The 22,259-nt window shown below is 40.0% G+C and overlaps 1 protein-coding gene across 1 annotated transcript in view; it reads left to right on the plus strand.

Annotated features, from left to right (window-relative positions):
* The first annotated feature begins 18,231 nt into the window (after positions 1 to 18,231).
* Positions 18,232 to 22,259, plus strand: part of CARNMT1 (carnosine N-methyltransferase 1) — a 51,788-nt gene continuing 47,760 nt past the window's right edge. The window contains exon 1 of the mRNA XM_020915416.2: positions 18,232 to 18,375. Coding sequence (XP_020771075.1) covers positions 18,326 to 18,375 — 50 coding nt within the window. The 5' untranslated portion in view covers positions 18,232 to 18,325. The remainder of the gene's footprint in view (positions 18,376 to 22,259) is intronic.

The raw sequence follows: 22,259 nt of genomic DNA on the forward strand, positions 1-22,259 counted from the left end.
TCTTTTTGTATGTGTTTTGTCCTTGTTACTGCTGTAATTGTTTCTCATATGTATCTAAAACTGCTGAATCATTTGTGTCACTTAACAAATAAGGATTTTTGTGTGTATGTTTTATTTTGTTTTTGCCAAACCACTGTCTAAAATTCCATAAGTAAGCCACAGTGACTTGAGTGGTATGCAGTACAGGACAACTTGCATTGGAAAGCACAGATAAGTGATCTGTATAATTGTGTAATTTATTGATGCCCCATTCAATGCTGGAATTTAAATTACTGATCAACTTGTTATTTATTAATAATAGATTTCTCACATTCACAGTTTTTACATAAATATAAAATATATTCTTAAATTAACTTTAAACAATCTCTATAGACTCATCTGATCAGCTCTCATTACTTAGAAGTTTGTAACTAGCTTGCACTCAGTAATGATTAGGGGGTTTTTTTGCTCACATACACTATTAAAAAAAAAAAAAAGAAATCTGGGCTAAAATTACAGTTCATTCACTTAATAACTTTTTATGTTTTTGATCAAACATATTAAAGTCTTTATTTCCTCTTTGTAAGGTGAGGATACCAACAGTACATAGTGTAGGTATAGTAGAGAGTAAAGATAAGTTTTGAAATCCTTAATATGGCCCCCAAGGCACCCATGATCCACGTTCTAAGTGCCTCTCTGCCTGCATTTCCCATCACTCAACTCTGCTGCTCAGCCACTGGAAGCTCCCCTCCTCAAACTCACCAGGACTCTTCCCATGTCACCGCAGCCTCACTACTGCTCCTGAGGCTTAGAGCAAACTTCCGCAACCCGCCCTCCAACTAGTCTGCTAACTCCTGCTCCTCCTTCAGCTCACTCTTGCGATGCCACTTCTCGAGGATTTCCCTTCTCCGTACCCGCCCTCATAGGTGCTCTCAAGGTTCTCTACTTTTCCCTCAAAGCGCTGAGAACAGTTGTAATTACTCTGCCACTTACAGAATCACTCATTCCGTAGAAGTCTCTCCAGCTAGACTGCAAGCTCCTTGAAGGCAGGACCCACCTCTGTGACTCAATTACAAGTACCCGCTGTTAACTAGCACAGTGTCTAGCACAGAGTGAACATAATAAATGCTGGGTACTTTTTATAAATTATTACGATACTAGGAATGAGTTCACATGCAAGCAGTATGTTAACTTGACTAATATAACTTACTGACGTAATCCTTTTTACATAATAAAAGTTCAAGATGTGTAGTCTAGGGTTTTTACATAGAGTTGTCAGATTTAAGGGGGAAAAATAAAACACAATTAGAGGGCACACGGTTAAATTTGAATTTCAGATAAACTTTAAACAACTTTCAAGTCCTAACTATTACATATTTAAGACTTGTTTTTGGGAAATTCAACAAATTGAAAGTGTCATAGAAAAGCCACAGTCTTTCATCCTTGGCCTGTGGAGCTATCATCGGGAGGTCACAGGAAGGCCCCCAGAAGCGCCCAGCACAGTGTCAACTCTCAAGGAAGGAACTGGGTACAGGAGGCAGACAGCCATAGGGCTCCCCAAATCACCCAACAGCGACCCCAGCGGCCATGGCTCCCTGGCCACTCTCACTGCAAAAGAAGCTGGGAAGAAGTTGTCAGGATAGAATCGAACCAGTTATGAATCACTGCCTGGGGATGCTGCCAGGCTGAGGAAAGGCAGGGGCGGGGGGAGCACTTTTACTAAAGAGGAGGAAACAGGTGAGCAACTGCAAGTATTCTGCAAGTATTACCACATGTTCTTCTTATCCTTCCTGGCTATTTTCTCGAGCTTCGATGGATGTAATTTGTTTTATCCAAACAGTTAAAAAAATTTTTTTTAATATCTATTTATTTGACTGTGCCAGGTCTTAGTTGCAGCATGTGGGATCTTCAGTTGTCACTGCAGCACACGGGGTCTTTAGTTGCAGCATGTGGGATCTAGTTCCCAGAACCAGGGTTCAAACCTGGGCCCCCTGTATTACGAGTGCAGAGTCGTACCCGCTGGACACCCAGGGAAGTGCCAAGATTGTTTTTTTTTTGTACAGACGTCTAGATATGACTTTTCAAACTTTATTTCCCCAAATTTCTGAAATACTCTTCCCCACAAAGTATACACAAAGAATACTGTCACTGTTGATTGAGAAGCATCACACTTGACTTTCCCCATTTCAGTATGTGAAAATAGATCAGAGAGAGGCTATTTATCTTGGTGTATGGGGAGGGCGGTGTGTGATACTAACAGACATTAAAAATGGAAACATTCAAATCATTTTGGGAAGAACGAAATGTTTTTATATACTTCTCTCAATGAGAAACAAGTCAGGAATTTGAAACAAAGAATACTAGCATTTCATTTCCACTATGTGCCTTCACATTTAGTTACTCTTATCAAAGCAGTTAATGAGGTATTGGATTGGCCAAAAAGCTCCCCTAGGTTTTTCCATCAGATCTTATGGGAAAAAATCTGAATAAACTTTTTGGCCAAGCCAATATCTATTTAGCAAGACTAAAAGGAGCGTATCTGCTGAAGACTTCATTTTTCTGTGCATAAATAACCTCAATCCCTTTAGGTTGAATTTGCTGTAAGAAGGTTTTGTTTTGCTAAATGTTAAGCCCAGAGGAAGGTGTTTAGAAGAGGGCCTTGTGCATAGACTCTTACACTGCAGGGTGACATTGAAGCCCAGCAAGTTATCTTTTAAGGATACACTTGTGGTAGTATGTGAATCTTAAAATGTTGGGAGTAGTGTCAGCTGATCTGATGCTCTGTATTTGAGTGTAGAAATTAGAACCAGAGCTGGTGACCTGCCCAACCCCATGCAGCTAGTTACTAGCAGGACCAGCGCCAGGCCATAATTCCTCCAGCATACAAACATGCGCACACCCACACACACATTTTCCATTTTAAAGCAAAATGGCAGAAAAATCTCTTGTGAGAGTACATCATCTCTCCATCTTTCCTTTGAAAGGAGCAAATTAAGGAGCTTGGAAAGGCAAAGGCTGTGTCAGGAGAAAGGGAAACTTTCTGTTCTGGGCAGTTGGAGCCTTGTCAAGGAAGCAAGCCAACTCTTGAGGTTATCTGAGGGGCAAGGTGCAGTGGAGAGCTTATGTGAGCTCCATGGTGCTATCTGCTGTGCTGACCTTAGGTTTGTGGCTCAAGCTGTTCCTTCAACTGAAGCCATGGTGGAGACCTAGGAAAAAGCACAGATAGGGAAAAGGCAGAATAGGCATCACACTCCGCATCTGTGCACCCACAGGAGCAGATGAAAATTGCAATAGCAGCTTTGGGGACTGCATCAAACCTGTACATAAGAGCACGTCAAAAACAGAATTTCTTACCAAAGTGACCATAGTTGATGCACTCATGCCCACATGTCCAGAAACACATCATCAATGTAAAAGCAGAGGTAAAAATCATATGCTCCCTGGTAGCTTCCAGATCCTAGAGAAGTTAGGTTGTCTTCTTCAAAATTAAAAAATGAGACTAGGGCTTCCTTGGTGGTCCACTGTTTAAGACTGCATGCTTCTACTGTAAGGGGTGATGAGTTTGATCCCTGGTCGGGGAACTAAGATCTCACATGAGGGGCAGTATAGCCAGATAAGTAAATAAATAAAGATTGAGATTTAAACTCATACAAATAAATCCTTATTGACTCTTCTCTTTGTGCCTGAACAGCAAGTTTCTAGAACTTACTGTTGTAACAATGCTTCTTAAACCTTAGTGTGTACCAGAATTCTTTGGAGGGCTTATGAAAACAGATTGCTGATCCCCAACCCCATAGTTTCTGGTTCCTTTGGTTGGGGGTAGGGTACTAGAATCTGCACTTCTAACAAGTTCCCAGGTGATGTTGATATTGCTGACCCTGGGATCATGTGGAGTTACTGCTCTATAGCTGACAAATAGCATGCAGGCCCAGGAGGACCCACACTGGCTGTTATTCAGACTGTTATCAGTACTGTCAGCCCCTAAAAGTATTACAGAATAACTCTTGTGTCAGTTACTGATTTTACTCACTCTTAGCTCCAGATTATCCCTTTTTGCTTCTGTGAAAATGAATCTGGGCCCTGTAAATAATTTTCTCTTGTCAAGTGGAGCAATGCTAAGCATCGTCGATAGGGGGCGCTGGAGAGCCGTTGCAGGAGAAAGATTTTGCTTCTGGTGCCCCCTGAGTTGGGCTTCCCTGGTGGCTCAGGCAGTTTAGAATCTGCCCGCAATGAGGGCGTCGTTGGTTCGATCCCTGGGTTGGGAAGATCCCCTGAGGCGGGCATGGCAACCCACTCCAGTATTCTTGCCTGGAGAATCCCCATGGACAGAGGAGCCTGGTGGGCTACAGTCCATGGGGTCGCGAAGAGTCGGACCCGTCTGAGCCACTAAGGAGTGGCTCTCGTGTGTTGGTAATTGTAGCAGAGGGCCTCTGCGGAGACATCTCCTGGGGAACAGTTTTTCCATGGCATCCTAGAGGCAGATTTCCCCCAGATTCCACTGAATGGATTGCCAGCATATATAGCCAACATTACACCACAGTTACTTCCCTGACACTCTGAGCCTTGGCAATACCTTCTCCAGCAAGGTCTGGCTCTCATTAGTAATGGAGGTGGGGTGGGGGCGGGGCGGGGCGGGGCGGGGCGGGGCGGGGCGGGGCGGGGCGGGGGCGGGGCGGGGCGGGGCGGGGCGGGGCGGGGCGGGGCGGGGCGGGGCGGGGCTGCATATGGTAAAGTCTCTTCCTTTGGTGTTTCTTCTCAGCCCTAGAGGTTGTGGTTATTCCTTACCTCTATCTTCTTTAAAGTTCTCTTTACTCCTTGGCAGTCTTCCTTGAGTTTTATTTATAAAATGTTATCCCTTGCCGGTGTTTTATTTATAAAACATTATCATTAATTGTGTAATTAATTATTTGTTTATATTATATATTGTTTATGTGATATATTTATCTTATACATTTTTATTTTACATACTTTAAACATATGCTTTATATAAATATATATTTAAATATATGTTATATACTTATTTACAGCCACTTTGGCACATTTTCTATTCTTTATTAAATTTGTATAAATATTATTATTTTAAAAATAATTATATTGATCTTTATGTAAAGAATTTATAAAATTCTTTATATCAAACTTTTCTTGTTCATATTAGTCTAGTTTTTCTTTCCTTATTGGACCCAGTGGATAGATACAACCATTGGATATATTAATACTATTGAACTGATTTATACAAGATGAATTTGGGCAACTGTGGGGCTGCTTTTTTTCCTTTTTTTGCCTTTGTAATGTAAAGCATAGGAAATATAGTCAGTAACATAATAATAAATTCATATGGTGACAGTAACTAGGTTTATTATGATTATCATTTTTGCAGTGTATATAAATATTGAATCACTATGTTGTACACCTAAATCTAATACCTAATTGTATGTCAATTATACTTCAATTTTTAAATGTCAAAAGCCCCCACACTTTGACCAGTAAAAAGGGCCACAGCCTGCAATCCTATGATCTGTACCTTACCATCCTTTCTGTAACAGACTTTAAATGGATTCCCTAAGGAAATCTTGGATATTCTCAATGTGACAGTAAAGTTTTTCATGCAGGAGGAGAGGCTCAGTTTTTTGAATCAGGCTTTCAGGAAAAATTTTTAAATATAACTTGTCTTTTTTAACAGATCTATTATCTGTAAGTCCGAAGGTTGTATTGGAGGACTTTCTTCAAAGTGACCATGATGAAACAATCTAAACAGGAAAAAATATTCAACAGTGATGATGCTTATGTAAAAGTATGGTATTTATTTTACTGTATGGGTGTTTGGACTTCTAGCTAGTGGCCTATAAATTTATAGAAATAATTAACCTTCACTAAGTACCTACCATGTTTTAGGTATGATGTCAATTATTGTTAAAATTTTCCAAAACTGAGAACTAGGCCACAGGGCTCCTGTGTGTCCTTTCAGAGTTATCTTAGCATTTCCTAGCCAACCCACCCAGCCACCAGGGTTAGCTCGCTTCCAGGGTGTGTATCTTTGTTTGACTCGCTATTTTCTCTTGATTAGGGCATTTTATTAATAAACTTGAGAAGAGTAGATGTTAACTTGTAGAAATTGATAGACCATGTTTCTCAGCCTCAGCACCTTTGGCACTGGGGACCGGATATTTCTTTTTTTCAGGGGCTGTCCTGTGCATTGAAGGATGTTTAAGACTATCCCTGCTCGCTCCCCACTGGATGCCAGTAACGCGGGCGCACGCGCGCGCACACACACACACACACACACACACTCACTCACACACACCCAGCTATAACAACCAAAAATGTCTTCACATGTGTGCATGCTCAGTTGCTTGGTCTTGTCCAACTCTTTGCGACCCCATGGACTATAGCCCACCAGGCTTCTTTCAGACATTGCCAAACATCCCCTAGAAGGAGAAATTACCCCCAATTGAGAACAACTGCTGATTGTGATGAAAATCAAATTTGTTCACTTGTGATGTGAATTATTTATCTGATAAAGAAGACAGCCCCACATGTTACAGTTTTATTGCTATGTACATTAACCAGTTTGGTATCTAAATTAACCATCTTATTCAACCTTTTTCCTTTAGCCACCATAAATACTTTACTCTCTCCAATGTTCTTTAAACCATTTTGCCTGTTCTCTCTCAGTCATATGTGAAGTGAATCTTCTACACATGCTCACTTTATATTTGTATGAGAGTCATGGTCTTAACTTTTGGAAAATATATCTTGATAGTTTACCTTACATATATTACTTTATTTAATCCTCACAGCAACTATGTAAAGCTGAGGCTTTGAAAGATAGCATAACTACCCAGTTGCCGTGCTAACATTTTTTGGAACCAGATTTGGAGCCCAAGACTTCATGACCCTAAATGGTGAACCACTGTGCTACTGTGTATTACAAGGCTAGTCCTGAAACTCTGTGACCCAGCTTGCTGTTACCACTGCCCTTAGCTTGCAGCTAGACCTCCACAGCTCTTGGCCACCTAATCTATACACTATGAAAGGGCTCCATATGATGACAGACAGTAACCATGTATGAAAAACACATGTGACAATAAAAGTAGCCATCACTTGTAGAGTGCTTACCATGTACCAGGCATCATTCTAAACTTCCTGCATGTATTATCTCATTTAAACCCAATGGAAGATTCTGTTGTTTTCCAGATGAAGAAACTGAGGCACAAGGAGGTAAAATAACTTGCTGAAGGCCATACAAGTTGTGGCAGAGCTAAATCCAATTTGATTTGGAATGTCATGTTCTTAACCTCTACACTCTACCATAATAACCGGAATGCTTGACTATGCAATTGGTGGGACTGGAATAAGGGGGTTAAAGAATAAGGCTTCACTGAAGATATCACTCTAATGGCAAAGAGTAAAGAGAAACTAAAGAGCCTCTTGATGACGGTGAGAGAGGAGAGTGAAAAAGCTGGCTTAAAACTCGACATGCAGAAAACTAAGATCATGGCATGTTGTCCCATCACTTCATGGCAAATAGAAGGGGGGAAAGTGGAAACAGTCACAGATTTTATTTTCTTGGGCTCCAAAATCATTGCAGATAGTGACTGCAGCCATGAAATTAAAAGATGCTTGTTCCTTGGAAAGAGAGCATGACAAACCTAGACAGCGTATAAAAAAGCAGAGATATCACTTTGCCAACGAAGGCCCATATAATCAAAGCTATGGTTTTTCCAGTAGCCTTGTATGGATGTGAGAGTTAGACCATAAAGAAGGCTGAGCACCTATGAATTGATGCTTCCAAACTGTGGTGCTGGAGAAGACTCTCAAGAGTCCCTTGAACTGCAAGATCAAACCAGTCAATCCTAAAGGAAATCAGTCCTGAATATTCATTGGAGGGTCTGATGCTGAAGCTCCAGTACTTTGGCCATCTGATGCAAAGAACTGACTCTTTGGAAAAGACCCTGATGCTGGAAAAGATTGAAGGCAGGAGGAGAAGGGGATGACAGAGGATGAGATGGTTAGATAGCATCACCAACTCAATGGACATGAATTCAACCAAACTCCAGAAGATAGTGAAGGACAGAGGAGCCTGGTGTGCTGCAGTCCATGGGGTCACAGTCAGACATGACTTAGTGACTGAACAACAATAATAACTGGCTGAGTGTCCTGTGAGCCAGGATATGTAGGGTATGTAAGAGGAGAGAACCTCCAGACTTCAATTTTGATGTGGTCCCTACTGAAGCAAAGGTTATACAGAGCTTAGAAAAGGAGCTACGATCACCTTCACAATAGTGAATGGAGGACATTTTGTTTAGCTATACAGCAGCTAAAAATAACAGATTTATTTGATGAGAGACTTGATATCTATTTTTTATAATCTCAGGTATTTTTATTATGTGTTGCTTTTAATAAGCCATAAACAACATTGCATACTTGTATGGTAAAAGAGGAGTTAGAGGTTTGAGGCCATTAGTAATAGAGATGATGTTTACCTCTTGAAAATTATTTATTTAACTCAAACACATGTAGGCACACAAAGTGCATCTTATCTTTCAGGCCACCTGTCCTTTCACACCCATGAAAGTTAGGCCAAACTTGAGAAATATTACCCAACTAGACAACAAGCGAAAATGAAATGCCAAGATGCTATTTGTGGCCACTCGAGTTGTCTAGTTTGGAGACAGATTTTTAATAAAAATAAAACAAAGGTACACCTTCCTAAAAAATGGAATTTATTTCAGTACAAACTGTGAATTAGTTATCTTTTCTATTTCAATATATTTTCCTTTGCCTTTCTATTTTCTTTCCGATATGCTGGTAATAAAGTGTAAAAAAAGAAAACAAAAAATCAGTACTTAGGTTACTATAAGTCTGGGTCTGCAGTTATTGGGTCCTCTGTATTTTGGGAGTCCCAATCTACCATAAGATGAAGCTTAAGTCAAGGGCATAGCCTGTGAAGAAAGCATCAGTGGTTGGTGATACTGGAAAAGGAAGCAGCCAAGTGGAAAGCACATAGGACTGGCAGAGGAAAACCTGGGTTCTCCTTCTGGATCTAATGCTTGATTGTGGGCACATCACTTAACATCTCTGAGCCCCAGGAAGCTAAACCTTCCTCAAAACTGAAATGACTAATACTGACCTCATGGTATTTGGTTAAAAAGGTTATGAATATAAAGTACTTAGTCAAATGCCTGGCACCCGGTGGGTGTTCACTATTATTAGCTCTGTCTTTCAGATACCATCCTACAAACCTAAGGTTGTTCTTAAGATCAAATAAGATGTTATGAAATCATCCAAGAAACTCTAAAGGAATCTGCAAATGTTAAAGATATTAAAGACTTAGTAAGACAGATCTAAGTCTATTATCACAGTTAGAGGTGAGTCACATACACCCCTTGAGGCTTTTAAAATTCTTATTTTTCACCTTCAAGCCTTCCCTTGATACTCATTTTAATCATTTTTACCCTATACAAAATGAATAGTATGTTGGAATATATCATATATTTGCTCTAGGACCCAAAGCACTGTGTAAGGATGGTCCTCAGCCTTTGGAACAATAGATGTCCCACCTATAATGGCCCCCCTCCTCCCACTCAAAGACAGCTTCATCCCAGCTGTAAAATTGTATAATACTGCGTCAGCTTTGTTCTCTTGGATTGCTTGATCTGGGGAAGACGAGCAAACACATTGTGAGAAGACTCAAGTAGTCCTGTGCAAAAAACCTGTGTGGCAAAATGACAGGACCACCTACCAGTAGCCAGAGGCAGATTGCCAGCCATGTAACTGAGCCACCTTGGAAGTGAGTCCTCCAATCCCAGTCAAGCCTCTAGAGGACTGAAGCCCAGCTGACACCTTGATTTCAATTTCACGAGAGATGCCGAGGCAGAACCACCAGTTAAGCCACCTCCACCAAATCCCGATCCACAGGAAACTGTACAAGTTGTGTTTTAAACTGCTAAGATTTGAGTTGGTTAATCTGATGTGCAGCATTAGATAATTCACAACTCACTCCAACTGTTGGCTGAGACTGATCAAGTTACATTTCTGCTGCTTTTGATCAAAGAAATTCTGTGTAAAACACCTTCTGTACCAGAATCACTTGGGACAGGTCACGAACATCTATAGTTTTTTAAACCTCTACAGATAACCTTATGTGCAGTCCAGTTAAAAATGTCTGTTTCATTGGGATGTAGACATATTTAACATGTAATCACACCCCACTGGATTCAAATTAGCTAAACTCCTTTCTTCCCTCCATGATGCATTGTGAGGGTTAGGACCAGTTTTTAGGTCAGTGGAAGCTCAGGTAGATTTCTCCAACATTAAGAAAATCTGAGGCTTTTTTCCTCTCCTCTATATCTAATGTAGAAATGAGCAGAAAAGATTCACCTTCACTGCTTTCTACTTGAATTTCCATTTTGGCATCACCACTCCAGGCTAAGACCAGAGGGAGCTTCTTTGAAATACTCCTCCTGGCCCTAGGACAGTGGCTTCCATCACATCCTGGGGTCACCTTTGCCCCTGACTCAGACATATTAACTCTTTCCTGTAATATTTCATAAACATTTGTCAAGGATGTATGAAAATTCCATGTAAACCAGAGAACATGAGGGCTGTGATGAGATGTTGACTTCTCTCTCATAGATGCAGACCAAAGATGCTGCATTTCCAAACCTGAAACTTAAAAACAGGAGTAAAGTGGTAGTTGGAGATCTCTTTCGCCCTCTCTCTCCGTATCTTTGCATCACAAACTTGCAAACAACCTCTTATAGCAGCCATACACACCAGCAAATTACTTTTTAAAAAAAAGCTCATTAGGGAATCTGAATTACAAAGATCTTGGCCCAATTGATAATGGAGTCACCCATCTACCTGATATCCTAATATCCTAGGAATTATCCTCACTTCCTCTCTCACCTCACTTCACTCATGGAAACAACTCCCCAGCTCCTATTCATTTTATTTTGGAAATCTCATATTCAGACCTTCACCCCCACCCTGACAGTTGCAACCTTTGTTCAGACAACCTTCATAGCCTACCTAGGCTGTTACAACAGCCCTTTAAGGGGGACCTTGACAACAACCTTCCTTCTCTTGTTTACTCTGCACCTCACTGCCAGAGTTATCTTTCAAAACTGTAGATTGTATCATGCCATTCCCTTGATTAAAAACATGCCGTTGACATCATGTACTCCCCAATACACTACACTGGGGAGGGCTCGTCACTTCTGTGGTATTCCTGCCGAAAAGGCAAAGCCTCAGTGTAACCATGGATAAGCCCGATTGAGGGGCATTTCATAAAACAAATGATCAGTACTTTTCCAAAGTGTCGAGATCACGAGAAGAAAAGAAAGATTGAGGCGCCGTGACAGACCGGAGAAGACAAAGGTGACGTGATGAGTAAGTGGAATGCCACATCCTGGGTTGGATTCTGGACCAGTGGAAGGACACTAGTGGAAAAACTGGTGATAGGCATCTAATTTCTGTAGTGAATGATGCTATACCAATTTCTTAGTTTTGATCATTGTAGTATGGTTAAGCAGGATGTTCACATGAGAGGAAGTTGGATAGAGAGAATATAACTCTCTGTACCACTCCAGTAACTTTTACAAAAAAAAAAAAACTAATTTCAGAAAGTAGATGGAAAAGAGACCAGAAAGAAAAATTATATGCTATTACAACAAATTCCAGTCCACTATATAAGCTTACTAGAGAAGGTGAGAGGGATAGATGGAAAGAAGAAAGGGAAAAAGAGAGAGACACAGAAAATGAATGTGTGTTTGGCAGGGAGGTCCCTGGAATGAGATGTGAGTTAATAAGATCTCCTACTAGTTCCTCTCGTACACATAGAGTATGAACACCCCCACAATGCTGGATGTGGCTCACTCTTTAGAAAATACAACCCCTAGATGCAAGCCAGTTGCTTCATCTGGTCCTCAGCTGAAGAAAACAGTGATCTGTTTGAACAGTAGAGGAAAAACTGACTGTGTTCTTGAATGTGGCAGAGACTCTCCCAGTTTCCATCTGCCCCTCCTTCTTTAGGAATAAAAATCCTGGCTTTCAGGCTGGAGCATTGTCACCCAGCTAAAAGAAATTTAGGAGATTGGTTGGAAAAAGAATATAACGTGGCAGTGAAAACCAGGGCTTGGTGTCCATCACAAAGAGCAAAATCAAATATAGCTGTATGACCTCAAGCAAGTTCTTGTCTATGTTGAGGCTTAGTCACCTTGTCTATAAAATAAATATAATGATAATCCTACTTGATAAATTTGCTGTGAAGATTAAAATTTTAACCCATGCAAATGCTTTAGATTTAGTATAGTAATCTGGCACAAGGTATGTATTCATTAAATATTATTAGTTATTATTTACATTTTTTATTATTTATATCTCAGTTATTTAGAGAAAATATCTAAAATGTATTGTGGTGAAAAGTTGGTGAAAAGACATTCATGTATATCTCCAGTTGCGTGAACCATTAATCCAATAGTGCTTCCTAGATTGTACTCCTGCAAGAGAATGTCTATGCTCTACCCACCAAATCACTGGATCTCTCCGGGTTCCTAAAATAAGGAATCCATTCTCCGCTCTAGTGACCAGAGAAGCGGAGCTGGAAGGGAAGGTGAGTCTCTTTGCCTGAATGCTAATGTGAGTCCCATCCGCCATCAAAAGATCACTTCACCTCATGTACTTTTTTTCATCTTTCCTTTTCCTTCTTTTCATCTATATATAATTGATACTCCCAATTGAGTAGTCTCAATTACTAAGATCGTATAAATAAACTTTTATTTTTAAACAGCTGAAAGTTATAAATAAGAACTTCAGAATTCTTATTTATCTGTGTGTGTGTGTATATATATATATATGTATATATATATATATATACCACATCTCCTTTATCCATTCATCCACTGAAGAATACCTAGGTGGTTTCTATATCTTGGCTATTGTGAATAATGCTGCTATGAACATGGAAGTGTAGGTATCTCTTCAATACTGTTTTCATTACCTTTGGTGGGGTGTAGCGAAATATTTCACCAATATTATGTGAATTAGGATATCGATAAATAAATTTCTAATGAGAAGATTTTGTGATTGTAAAAAAATATCATTTAACAAATCATGACCATTAAACTTCTTATGCTTATTTTATCATTTAATATTTTCATATGGAAATACATATAATGGTGGAGGTGGGTACCATAATCTTTCAGTACTTAGAGTCTCTAGCAGTCTTTATCCAGGCTACTGAAAGAAACTGTAGGCTAAGAAAGCAGGCTTGTGAGACAGCAGTATTGGGAGAAAGAGAAACCCATTTTTTTTAAATATAAATTTCTATTAGTAATATCATTGTAACTCTAGCTACAACCTTTGCTTTTCACTTTGATTCTCCTTTTATTCATCCCCTATTGGCTGCAATCACCATCTGCAGTGATTTTGGAGCCCAAGAAAATAAAGTCTGACACTGTTTCCACTGTCTCCCCATCTATTTGCCATAAAGTGATGGGACCAGATGCCATGATCTTAGTTTTCTGAATGTTGAGCTTTAAGCCAACTTTTTCACTCTCCTCTTTCACTTTCATCAAGAGGCTTTTTAGTTCCTCTTCACTTTCTGCCATAAGGGTGGTGTCATCTGCATATCTGAGGTTATTGATGTTTCTCCCGGCAATCTTGATTCCAGTTTGTGCTTCTTCCAGCCCAGCATTTCTCATAATGTACTCTGCATATAAGTTAAATAAGCAGGTGACAATATACAGCCTTGACATACTCCTTTTCCTATTTGGAACCAGTCTGTTGTTCCATGTCCAGTTCTAACTGTTGCTTCCTGACCTGCATATAGGTTTCTCAAGAGGCAGGTCAGGTGGTCTGGTATTCCCATCTCTTTCAGAATTTTCCACAGTTTATTGTGATCCACACAGTTGAAGGCTTTGGCGTAGTCAATAAAGCAGAAATAGATGTTTTTCTGGAACTCTCTTGCTTTTTTGATGATCCAGCGGATGTTGGCAATTTGATCTCTGGTTCCTCTGCCTTTTCTAAAACCAGCTTGAACATCTGGAAGTTCTCAGTTCACGTATTGCTGAAGCCTGGCTTGGAGAATTTTGAGTATTACTTTACTAGATATCATTTATTTATTTATTTATTTATTACTAGATATCATATTAAAAAGCAGAGACGTTACTTTGCCAACAAAGGTCCGTCTGGTCAAGGCTATGGTTTTTCCAGTGGTCATATATGGATGTGAGAGTTGTACTGTGAGGAAAGCCGAGTGCCAAAAAATTGATGCTTTTGAACTGTGGTGTTGAAGAAAACTCTTGAGAGTCCCTTGGACTGCAAGGAGATCCACCCAGTCCATCCTAAAGGAGATCAGCCCTGGGTGTTCATTGGAAGGAACTGATGCTGAAGCTGAAACTCCAATACTTTGGCCACCTCATGCGAAGAGTTGACTCATTGGAAAAGACCCTGATGCTGGGAGGGATTGGGGCCAGGAGGAGAAGGGGACGACAGAGGATGAGATGGCTGGATGGCATCACTGACTCGATGGGCATGGGTTTGAGTAAACTCCAGGAGTTGGTGATAGACAGGGAGGCCTGGCATGCTGCGATTCATGGGGTCACAAAGAGTCGGACACGACTGAGCGACTGAACTGAACTGAACTGAGCTGATATTTGATTTCATCTTTTCTTCCTTTGAAAATAATATTTAGATTTACCTTAGTCTCTTCCCTTCACAATTACCTTGTAGCATAAATCTTTATCATGCCATTTTAGGATTATTTGAACAATTTCTTTTTCTGGTCTTTCTCACAACAGTTTAGCTGCCAGTCCTTATCTGATTAATTGTTCTATAATACCACTTTTACCATATCACTCTACTGCCTTAGAATCTGAAATGAATCACCACTGCCTAGTGACTCATTCAATCTCTTCCCTCTGACTTTGAAAGGTTCTAATAATTTTATAGCACCTGAATTAACAAAATTCGTTTTCCTCTGTTTCTTAATATGGATTATAATCAGACTGGTCTTTGCTTTCCTTTCCACCTTGCTCATGTTGTTATTCCCCAGCTATGCCAGAGATTGTCATACTTTCATGTCCAGAAGTGTTTTTGCCTTTTCGAACATCACTCAGAATTTCCTGTGGGAATCATCAAGCTCTTACCTTTGGTCCATAGGTTTGCATGTGGGTGGACATGTGACCCAAGCGTGGCCAGTCAGAAGACCATGATCCTTTGGTCACAGCAATCAATTCAATAAAGAACACATGGCCCAAGCTGGTCCAACTTGAGCCTTACCTGAACTTTCACTAGGAACGTTTAGAAAAAAGTAGTGCTTGGCAAAGCCAGGAAGTAGCAACTAACATATTCCTGATGACATAACTGAGCTTCTAGATCTACCTATGCCTGATCTCCTTGGTAACAAGAAACAATACATCCTTTTTTTCTGTCCTGACTAAAACCAGTTTGAATTGGTTTGTAAAGAGTACTCCCACCTCTTTGCCTCTTCAAGTTACACTTATACTTTAAGATCTAGCTCTCAGGTCACTTGCAAGCTGTTCTTCCCTTTCCTTAACTCCCACTGTGCCTTACTTAATCTAGGAAATGGCAACCCACTCCAGCATTCTTGCCTAGGAAACCCCATGGACAGAGAAGCCTAAAGGGTTGCAGTCCATGGGGTTGCAAAGAGTCAGACACGACTTAGCAACTTAATGAACAGCAACACATCTATTTGTTTAACACTAAATCATCTCAACTGTTTAATATTTTCTAGTTTTACTTCCTCACTGGACCATAACCTTGAATGCTTGGAGCATAAATTACATTTCTCTTGTGTTCACAATACTTAAGAATTTTTTATACTTAAGATGCAGAACTGATCAATGTTCGGATATGTTATTTTTCTTTAGGATGCCAATGGTTAGAATCTCAAGAATAAATGAAAACTGGGCAGATTGTTGCTAATCAGGGCCTAGCTCTTTTGGTAATTCTGTTCTCACCTTACTGATTTAAAAACAAATATGGTAAGAAAGAAGGGGAAATGATATCAGTGACTGTGTTATGGAGTCACATTTTGCACCACCTCCTGAAGATATATTTTGGGGTCTCTGGAAGGGCCTGATGACAGTTCCCTGTTTTAAAATGTAGGCTTTACCATACAATATTGTAAAGTAATTAGCCTCCAACTAATAAAAATAAATGGAAAAAAAATAAAATAAAATGTAGGCTTTATTATTATTCAGGTACGGTGAGACCAAGACTTCAGGAGACAGCTACCATTGACAGGATGGCTTTTTCCTTACAGTCTTCAAGAGGAAGGGCACATTTCACCGCATAGGACCACAATGGGAAGCACCAGGACCAATCATGAGATGGAGGGGTGGGGGGAGCAGGGGCACAAGACTTTACTGTGGTTTTCACAGGAAAGGCAAGGCAGTGTAAGCAGCCTTAGGACTAGCTAGTTTGAATAATTTTGGCAGGCTCTGCTGTGTAGGGACTGTCCTCAGTCATCTGGTACATGGAGCTGGGTTGATTAGGACAGGGGAATATTGACTTAGTGTGTGAGAGTTTGATAAAGAAGGTAGTTTAAAACAGAAACAGACTCTCAGACTTAGAGAACAAACTTTTGGTTGCCAAGGGGGAAGCGTTGCGAGGAGAGAGAGTCAGGGAGTTTGGGATTGACATGTACATACTGCTATATTTAAAGTAAATAACCATCAAGGACCTACTGTATTAAAAGAAAAAAATGGGGAGGGGTCGAGAGAATGACGTAGATGAGATGAGATTGGCCACATGTTGATAATTCTTGAAGCTGATGGATTCATGGGCAATTATTACACTACTTGTATTATTTTGCATGTTTGAAATTTTCCATAATAAAAATGTTTTTTTTTTAAAAAAGTGATTGAAGGAGCAAAATGGGTTCTGGATTGGTCAGTTTGTATATGCAAGGTTCAGGAGAGTTGTTAGCTACTGGATGATTAGCTAGCCTTGAGAGGGGCAGCATTAAGAACACAGAATGTAAGGAGTGGGCGAGGACCCACTACACCCTAGAAGGCCAGTGTCCCAGGGGCCACCGCTGGCATCTCCCACCTTGAAAGGAGTCGTCCCAGAGCAGTGCCTTGAGCTCCACTGGCCTGAATTCTTGGGGTAAGCCTCTCTCATGGAGCCCTTTGAGGATTCAACTGCCCCCTTTTTTGATTATGGTTATGTAAAAAACAAAAATTACCATCCCAATTGTATTTTACAAATTGCAGAATTGAAAGTACAGAGGAATGCCACCCAGTGAGCTAGGCATAGACTCCAAATGCCTTGATTCCCATTCTTTTGCTCTGGAGGTCTGTGCCTACATTGTTCAGTCGCTAAATCATGTCTGACATTTTTTGTGACCCCATGGACTATAGGCCACCAGGCTTCTCTGTCCATGGGATTTCTCAGGCAGGAATACTGGAGTGGGTTGTCATTTCCTTCCCCAGGGGATCTTCCCGACCCGGGGATGGAGCCTGCATCCCCTGCATTGGCAGGCGGATTCTTCATCACCGAGCCAGCAGGGAAGTCCCCGTGCCTACACTGGGCGGTAAAGGTTAAGTTGCTAAGTCATGTCCGACTCTTGTGACCCCACAGACTGTAGCCTACCAGTCCGCTCTGTCCATGAGATAAGACAAAGTAGAGGCAAATAGTAAGTAGTTTCTTTTCTGTTACTCAGGCCATAAAATCCTTCCCAGGTGGAAAAGCTGTCCTGGTCCAATACTGCTGTGACTATGCACGTAAGTCTGACTAATTCTGGATGGAGCTAGAGTGTCCATTTGACCCTTGTGTAATGATGTATTCTCCAAGGTAGGCTTTAATCAGTAAAAAGGGGGAAGATGGACCCCTATCTGCCTCTATTTTGTCTTACTGCTCAATCGTTCTGAACCCAAGCGGGAAAGAGGAGAATGTACTAACTATATTGCCATTAGTTACTTTCTCCATTTTTCCACATCATCTTAAGACCCTTGTAGGCCTCAAATATTATCTCTAGATCATTCTCTCTTTTTTAAACTATTCAACTTTCAAAATACTGCTGCAGATGGTTTGTTAGTTGACTACACACATACAAGTTTGTTAAGTAAAATGAACAATACTATACTTTTTGGTGACAACATAATAAAAAAGTATATCTTGACATAGAAAATCCAGCCAGTCATCAGTTTTTTTTAATAAAGTTTTATTGGAACACAGTCAGACCTATTCCTTTACATGTTCTATGTAGTTGCCTGGATGCTCTAACAGTGGAGTTGAGTAACAAGTGAATGACTATGACCTGCAAAGCTGAAAATATTTACTGTCTGATTCCACAGAAGTTTGTCGACACTTACTGTATATGTGCTTCAAGATTGCCTACACTGTGCCAGACACAGCACTAGAACAGAAGTATGTGACTTAAATCACTTCATATTCTGCCAGGGAACTAGATATTTTTTTAGCAACTAATTACAAAGAAGTGTGAGGTGCTCAGTAACAGAGGAAGGAGAGCTTGGAGATTATAAGGGAAAGAGTGACTCTGTAGGATGATAGGTGTAGGATGGGTGGGGACTCATGGGGCGTGACTGGAAAGACTGCCTGTGGCCCACAGGAAAAGGATGCTAGACTTTATTCAATAGGAAGTGGACCATCACTGAGGAATTTGAATCAGAAGAGCAACATAATCAATTTACTTTTGAAAAAGACAACTATTGAGACAAGAATCATCTAAAGTCTCTAATGTATCTGGGCACTCTCATATATGAGGGCAATCTGGAGGCTAGCAGATTAAATTAGGAAGTGTTGCAATAGACTAAATTCTTGACCTAGGCCAAGCCCAGCCCCAAATAACTTTTATGTAAGTCTATATATCGGCAAATAAGTACATACCAGAATTCATTTGGCATACAGCATAAAGTTCATAAAGGAAGCTAAAGCCAGACATTAATTACATGTACACAGTTATTTATACTTAGAGTGTAAGTTATAGCTACACTACCTTTACATGAAGATAAAGGTAGTATTGAAATGATTTATCTCAGATTGGGACTTGAACCCATGGCTGGGACTCAAACCTGGCCAAAATCCATTTTGAGACTCTAATCCACATGGCTGGGGGACGAAAACCCAATCAAAACCTGGTTTCAGGACCTAATGAACTCAGGTACTGATGTCTCATTGCAGAAAGAATTCAGTGAGAAACAAAATGGAAGGTAGGAAGTGGATTTATTTAGAGAGAAACACCCTCCACAGACTAAGTGTGGGCGATCGCGGAGGGTGAGCGCAGCAGCCGGAAATGCGGCGTTGTTAGCTTTTAGGGGTTGGGTAAATTCAAGGACTAATGAGTAGCAGGATTATTCTAACTATTTTGGGGGAGGGGTGGAGATTTCCAGGAGTTGGGCCATGGCCCACTTTTCGGTCTTTTGGCCAATTCCAGTTGGCCTTGAAACTGTCAGGGTGCCTCTGGGTGTGTCATTTAGCTTGCTGATTGAGGAGCAAGGTTTAGTCTGAAGTTGACTTGTCTGTCATCTGGGACCCATTTGATTCTTATCGGTTTATGTTGTGTCCTTGGGTTATGCTCTTCTTTCAAAAAAGTTGAGCCCTGACCCCTTCCCTCCTGTTTCAGTATTTGTTACCTTCCTAGAAGCAAACTACCCCCATCCCCACCTAGCTTAGACTATAAGACTTTCTCACTGATAAGAGAAAAGAGAGGCCTGATAGATTTAGGCCAAGATCAAAAATCCTGATTATATTTAAGGATTATAAAGATAATATTAGTTGAAATCTGTCCAGGTAATTTTATGTCTTTTGTCTATTATTAGTTTAGAAATGGGAATGTGAGGCACTTTGGGAATTCTTCTGGGTGGCTCCCAGGAAAGTGTCCCTACTGTAGAGAAGACCATATATATGGAAGGAAACAGGTTTTGTTAAATTTGCATTATCTGAGTGTGATGCCTGGAACTGTGGCAACCATCTTATGATCGTGAGGAATTAAGCTGGCCTGTTGAAATAGCAGAGCCCCAGGACGGAAAGAGCTGGGTTGATAATGTAGCTAACTCAGTCTGGAGCTGATGTACCATTGGAACATCATGCTATTTTAGATAGTAAATGTCATTATTACTTAAGCTAGTTTTGGTTGGGTGTTCTGTTCATATCACGGAGAGCAGTCTAATGTAGGCACCTAATGTAGGCTCTCAGAGAGAAAGATACAAGAGACTTTTATCTGTCATAAGTAAAAGCATTCATATGTGTATGTGTATATGTTCTGTGTTGTTTCTAAAGCCGTGCTTTTCAAAGTTTAATGTACCTATGAAACACCAGGGAATATTACTTAAATGCAAATTCAATAGGTGAGCCTGAAATACTGCATTTCTAAGAAGCTCCTAGGATTTGTCTACAGTGCTGTAATAGGGTTCACACCTTTGAGTAAATGTAGATCACAGCTATACTTCATTAAAGATTAAATAGATGGAAAACTTACAAGTGACTAATAGAATTTTTAAAGGGAGAGCCATGAATCAGGATGAGGTACAACAGTGACTGCTAATTCAAATAGATCAGTCCAATGTGTGTGAGTACCTACTACGCTAAGTCGCTTCAGTCCTCTCCAACTCTTTGTGACCCTATGGACTGTAGCCCACCAAGCTCCTCTGTTCATAGTATTTTTCAGGCAAGAATAGTGGAGTGGGTTGCCATTTCCTTCTCCAGGGGATCTTCCCAACCAGAGATCGAATCTGCATCTCTTGTATCTCCTGCATTGGCAGGCAGGTTCTTTACCACCAGCACCATGGGAGATTAGTCCAATAAAATTACTTATTAATTTCAGAAAAGGAAAGGGCTATATAGGTGGTGAAACCAGGACAAGATTTTAGACAAGATTTTCTCTACAGAGAAAAGGGAAGTAGTAGAACGTGTCTTTCTTATTTGTAGCAGGTGCTCAGACAAAGCACAAATCCATGATACTAGCAGGGCTTTCAGATGACTTTTATAGGCCTTTTGCCTGAAAATATTGTGGTACTCCCCCCTTCACTACCATAGGCAATCTAAACTACCACCACCAAAATAATCTGTAAAATAAGTGTAAGGAAGCCCAAATTTTTATTTTCCCCCCATCATTACTACTTTGACACGTTTCTTTTTTTGGGGGGGGAGTAATAGGTGTATTGCTCTTCTTAAATTTTGAAAGGAGTATATTTGCTTGACTGGTACCTTACACATATACATGGGGATGTCAATAAGGTCACTTGGCCCAAGATTTATGGATGGGGAAGCACAGAGTAATGTCAATTCAATTATTTTTTTAACGTGAAATGTTCTCAATAATGACAACAAAAAATAAATGATTTAGAGCTTAGAGAATGAGAAAATTTCTTTATAGGGACTACTTTAGTGCTTCTGGGAAAAAATAATGACTCCTAGCAGTATGGTGGATAATCTATGACTCATTTTGAGTAATAGTTTGAGTTAGTTTGAAATTAACTATTGAGAGCATTAAACTATGTGTATATGAAGACTGCAACTGGAAGTGGCTCTTATGATTAAAATATAAAGATTCACTTAAAGTACAAAGAAATCATTTACAGTAGTCATATCTTTAGTTCCATTATTTAAAGGCAAATCATGGTATCTTTAGCCTAAATCCAGGTATTATTAATAGAACAAAGAAAATAAAAGCAAAACTAGCTAGTTCTGAGTTGAAGACAGTACTCATAAAGAGCGGACTTACTGGAGGGATTCCAAGAAGGAGAAACTGTAAATCCTAGAATGATGATGATTATAAGTAGACTCTGATATTAAGCTGAGGAAGTCTCTACCTGCTTTCCCCTTTTTCCATGAGGTCCTTAGATCAATAGCAGCTTGAATCTTTGTTTATAAAAACAAGATATTTAAACATAAAAAGTAGGAAAGAATTTCTCTGCATATTTCTTGAAAAATCTAGTCTCTCATTTTTCATCAGTAACATATACATATCTTTTCTTGCCCACCTCGAATGTCATATTGCTGTAAACAATTATCTGTGGGACTTCCCTGGCGATCTGTGCTTCATATCTAGGGTTACTGAAGTCTCACAAGCTGTGAGCAAAATGATAATAATATATTTTTTTTTAAAGCAAGTATTTGCAATGTTATTTGCAAAAGTTAAAAAAAAAAAAGAGACTTCATGAAACTTATTTATTTTTTTTTTCCATTTATTTTTATTAGTTGGAGGCTAATTACTTTACAACATTGCAGTGGTTTTTGTCATACATTGAAATGAATTAGCCATGGGTTTACATGTATTCCCCATCCCGGTC

This window comes from Odocoileus virginianus, chromosome 18 (genome assembly GCF_023699985.2).
Source record: "Odocoileus virginianus isolate 20LAN1187 ecotype Illinois chromosome 18, Ovbor_1.2, whole genome shotgun sequence".
Lineage (NCBI taxonomy): Eukaryota > Metazoa > Chordata > Mammalia > Artiodactyla > Cervidae > Odocoileus > Odocoileus virginianus.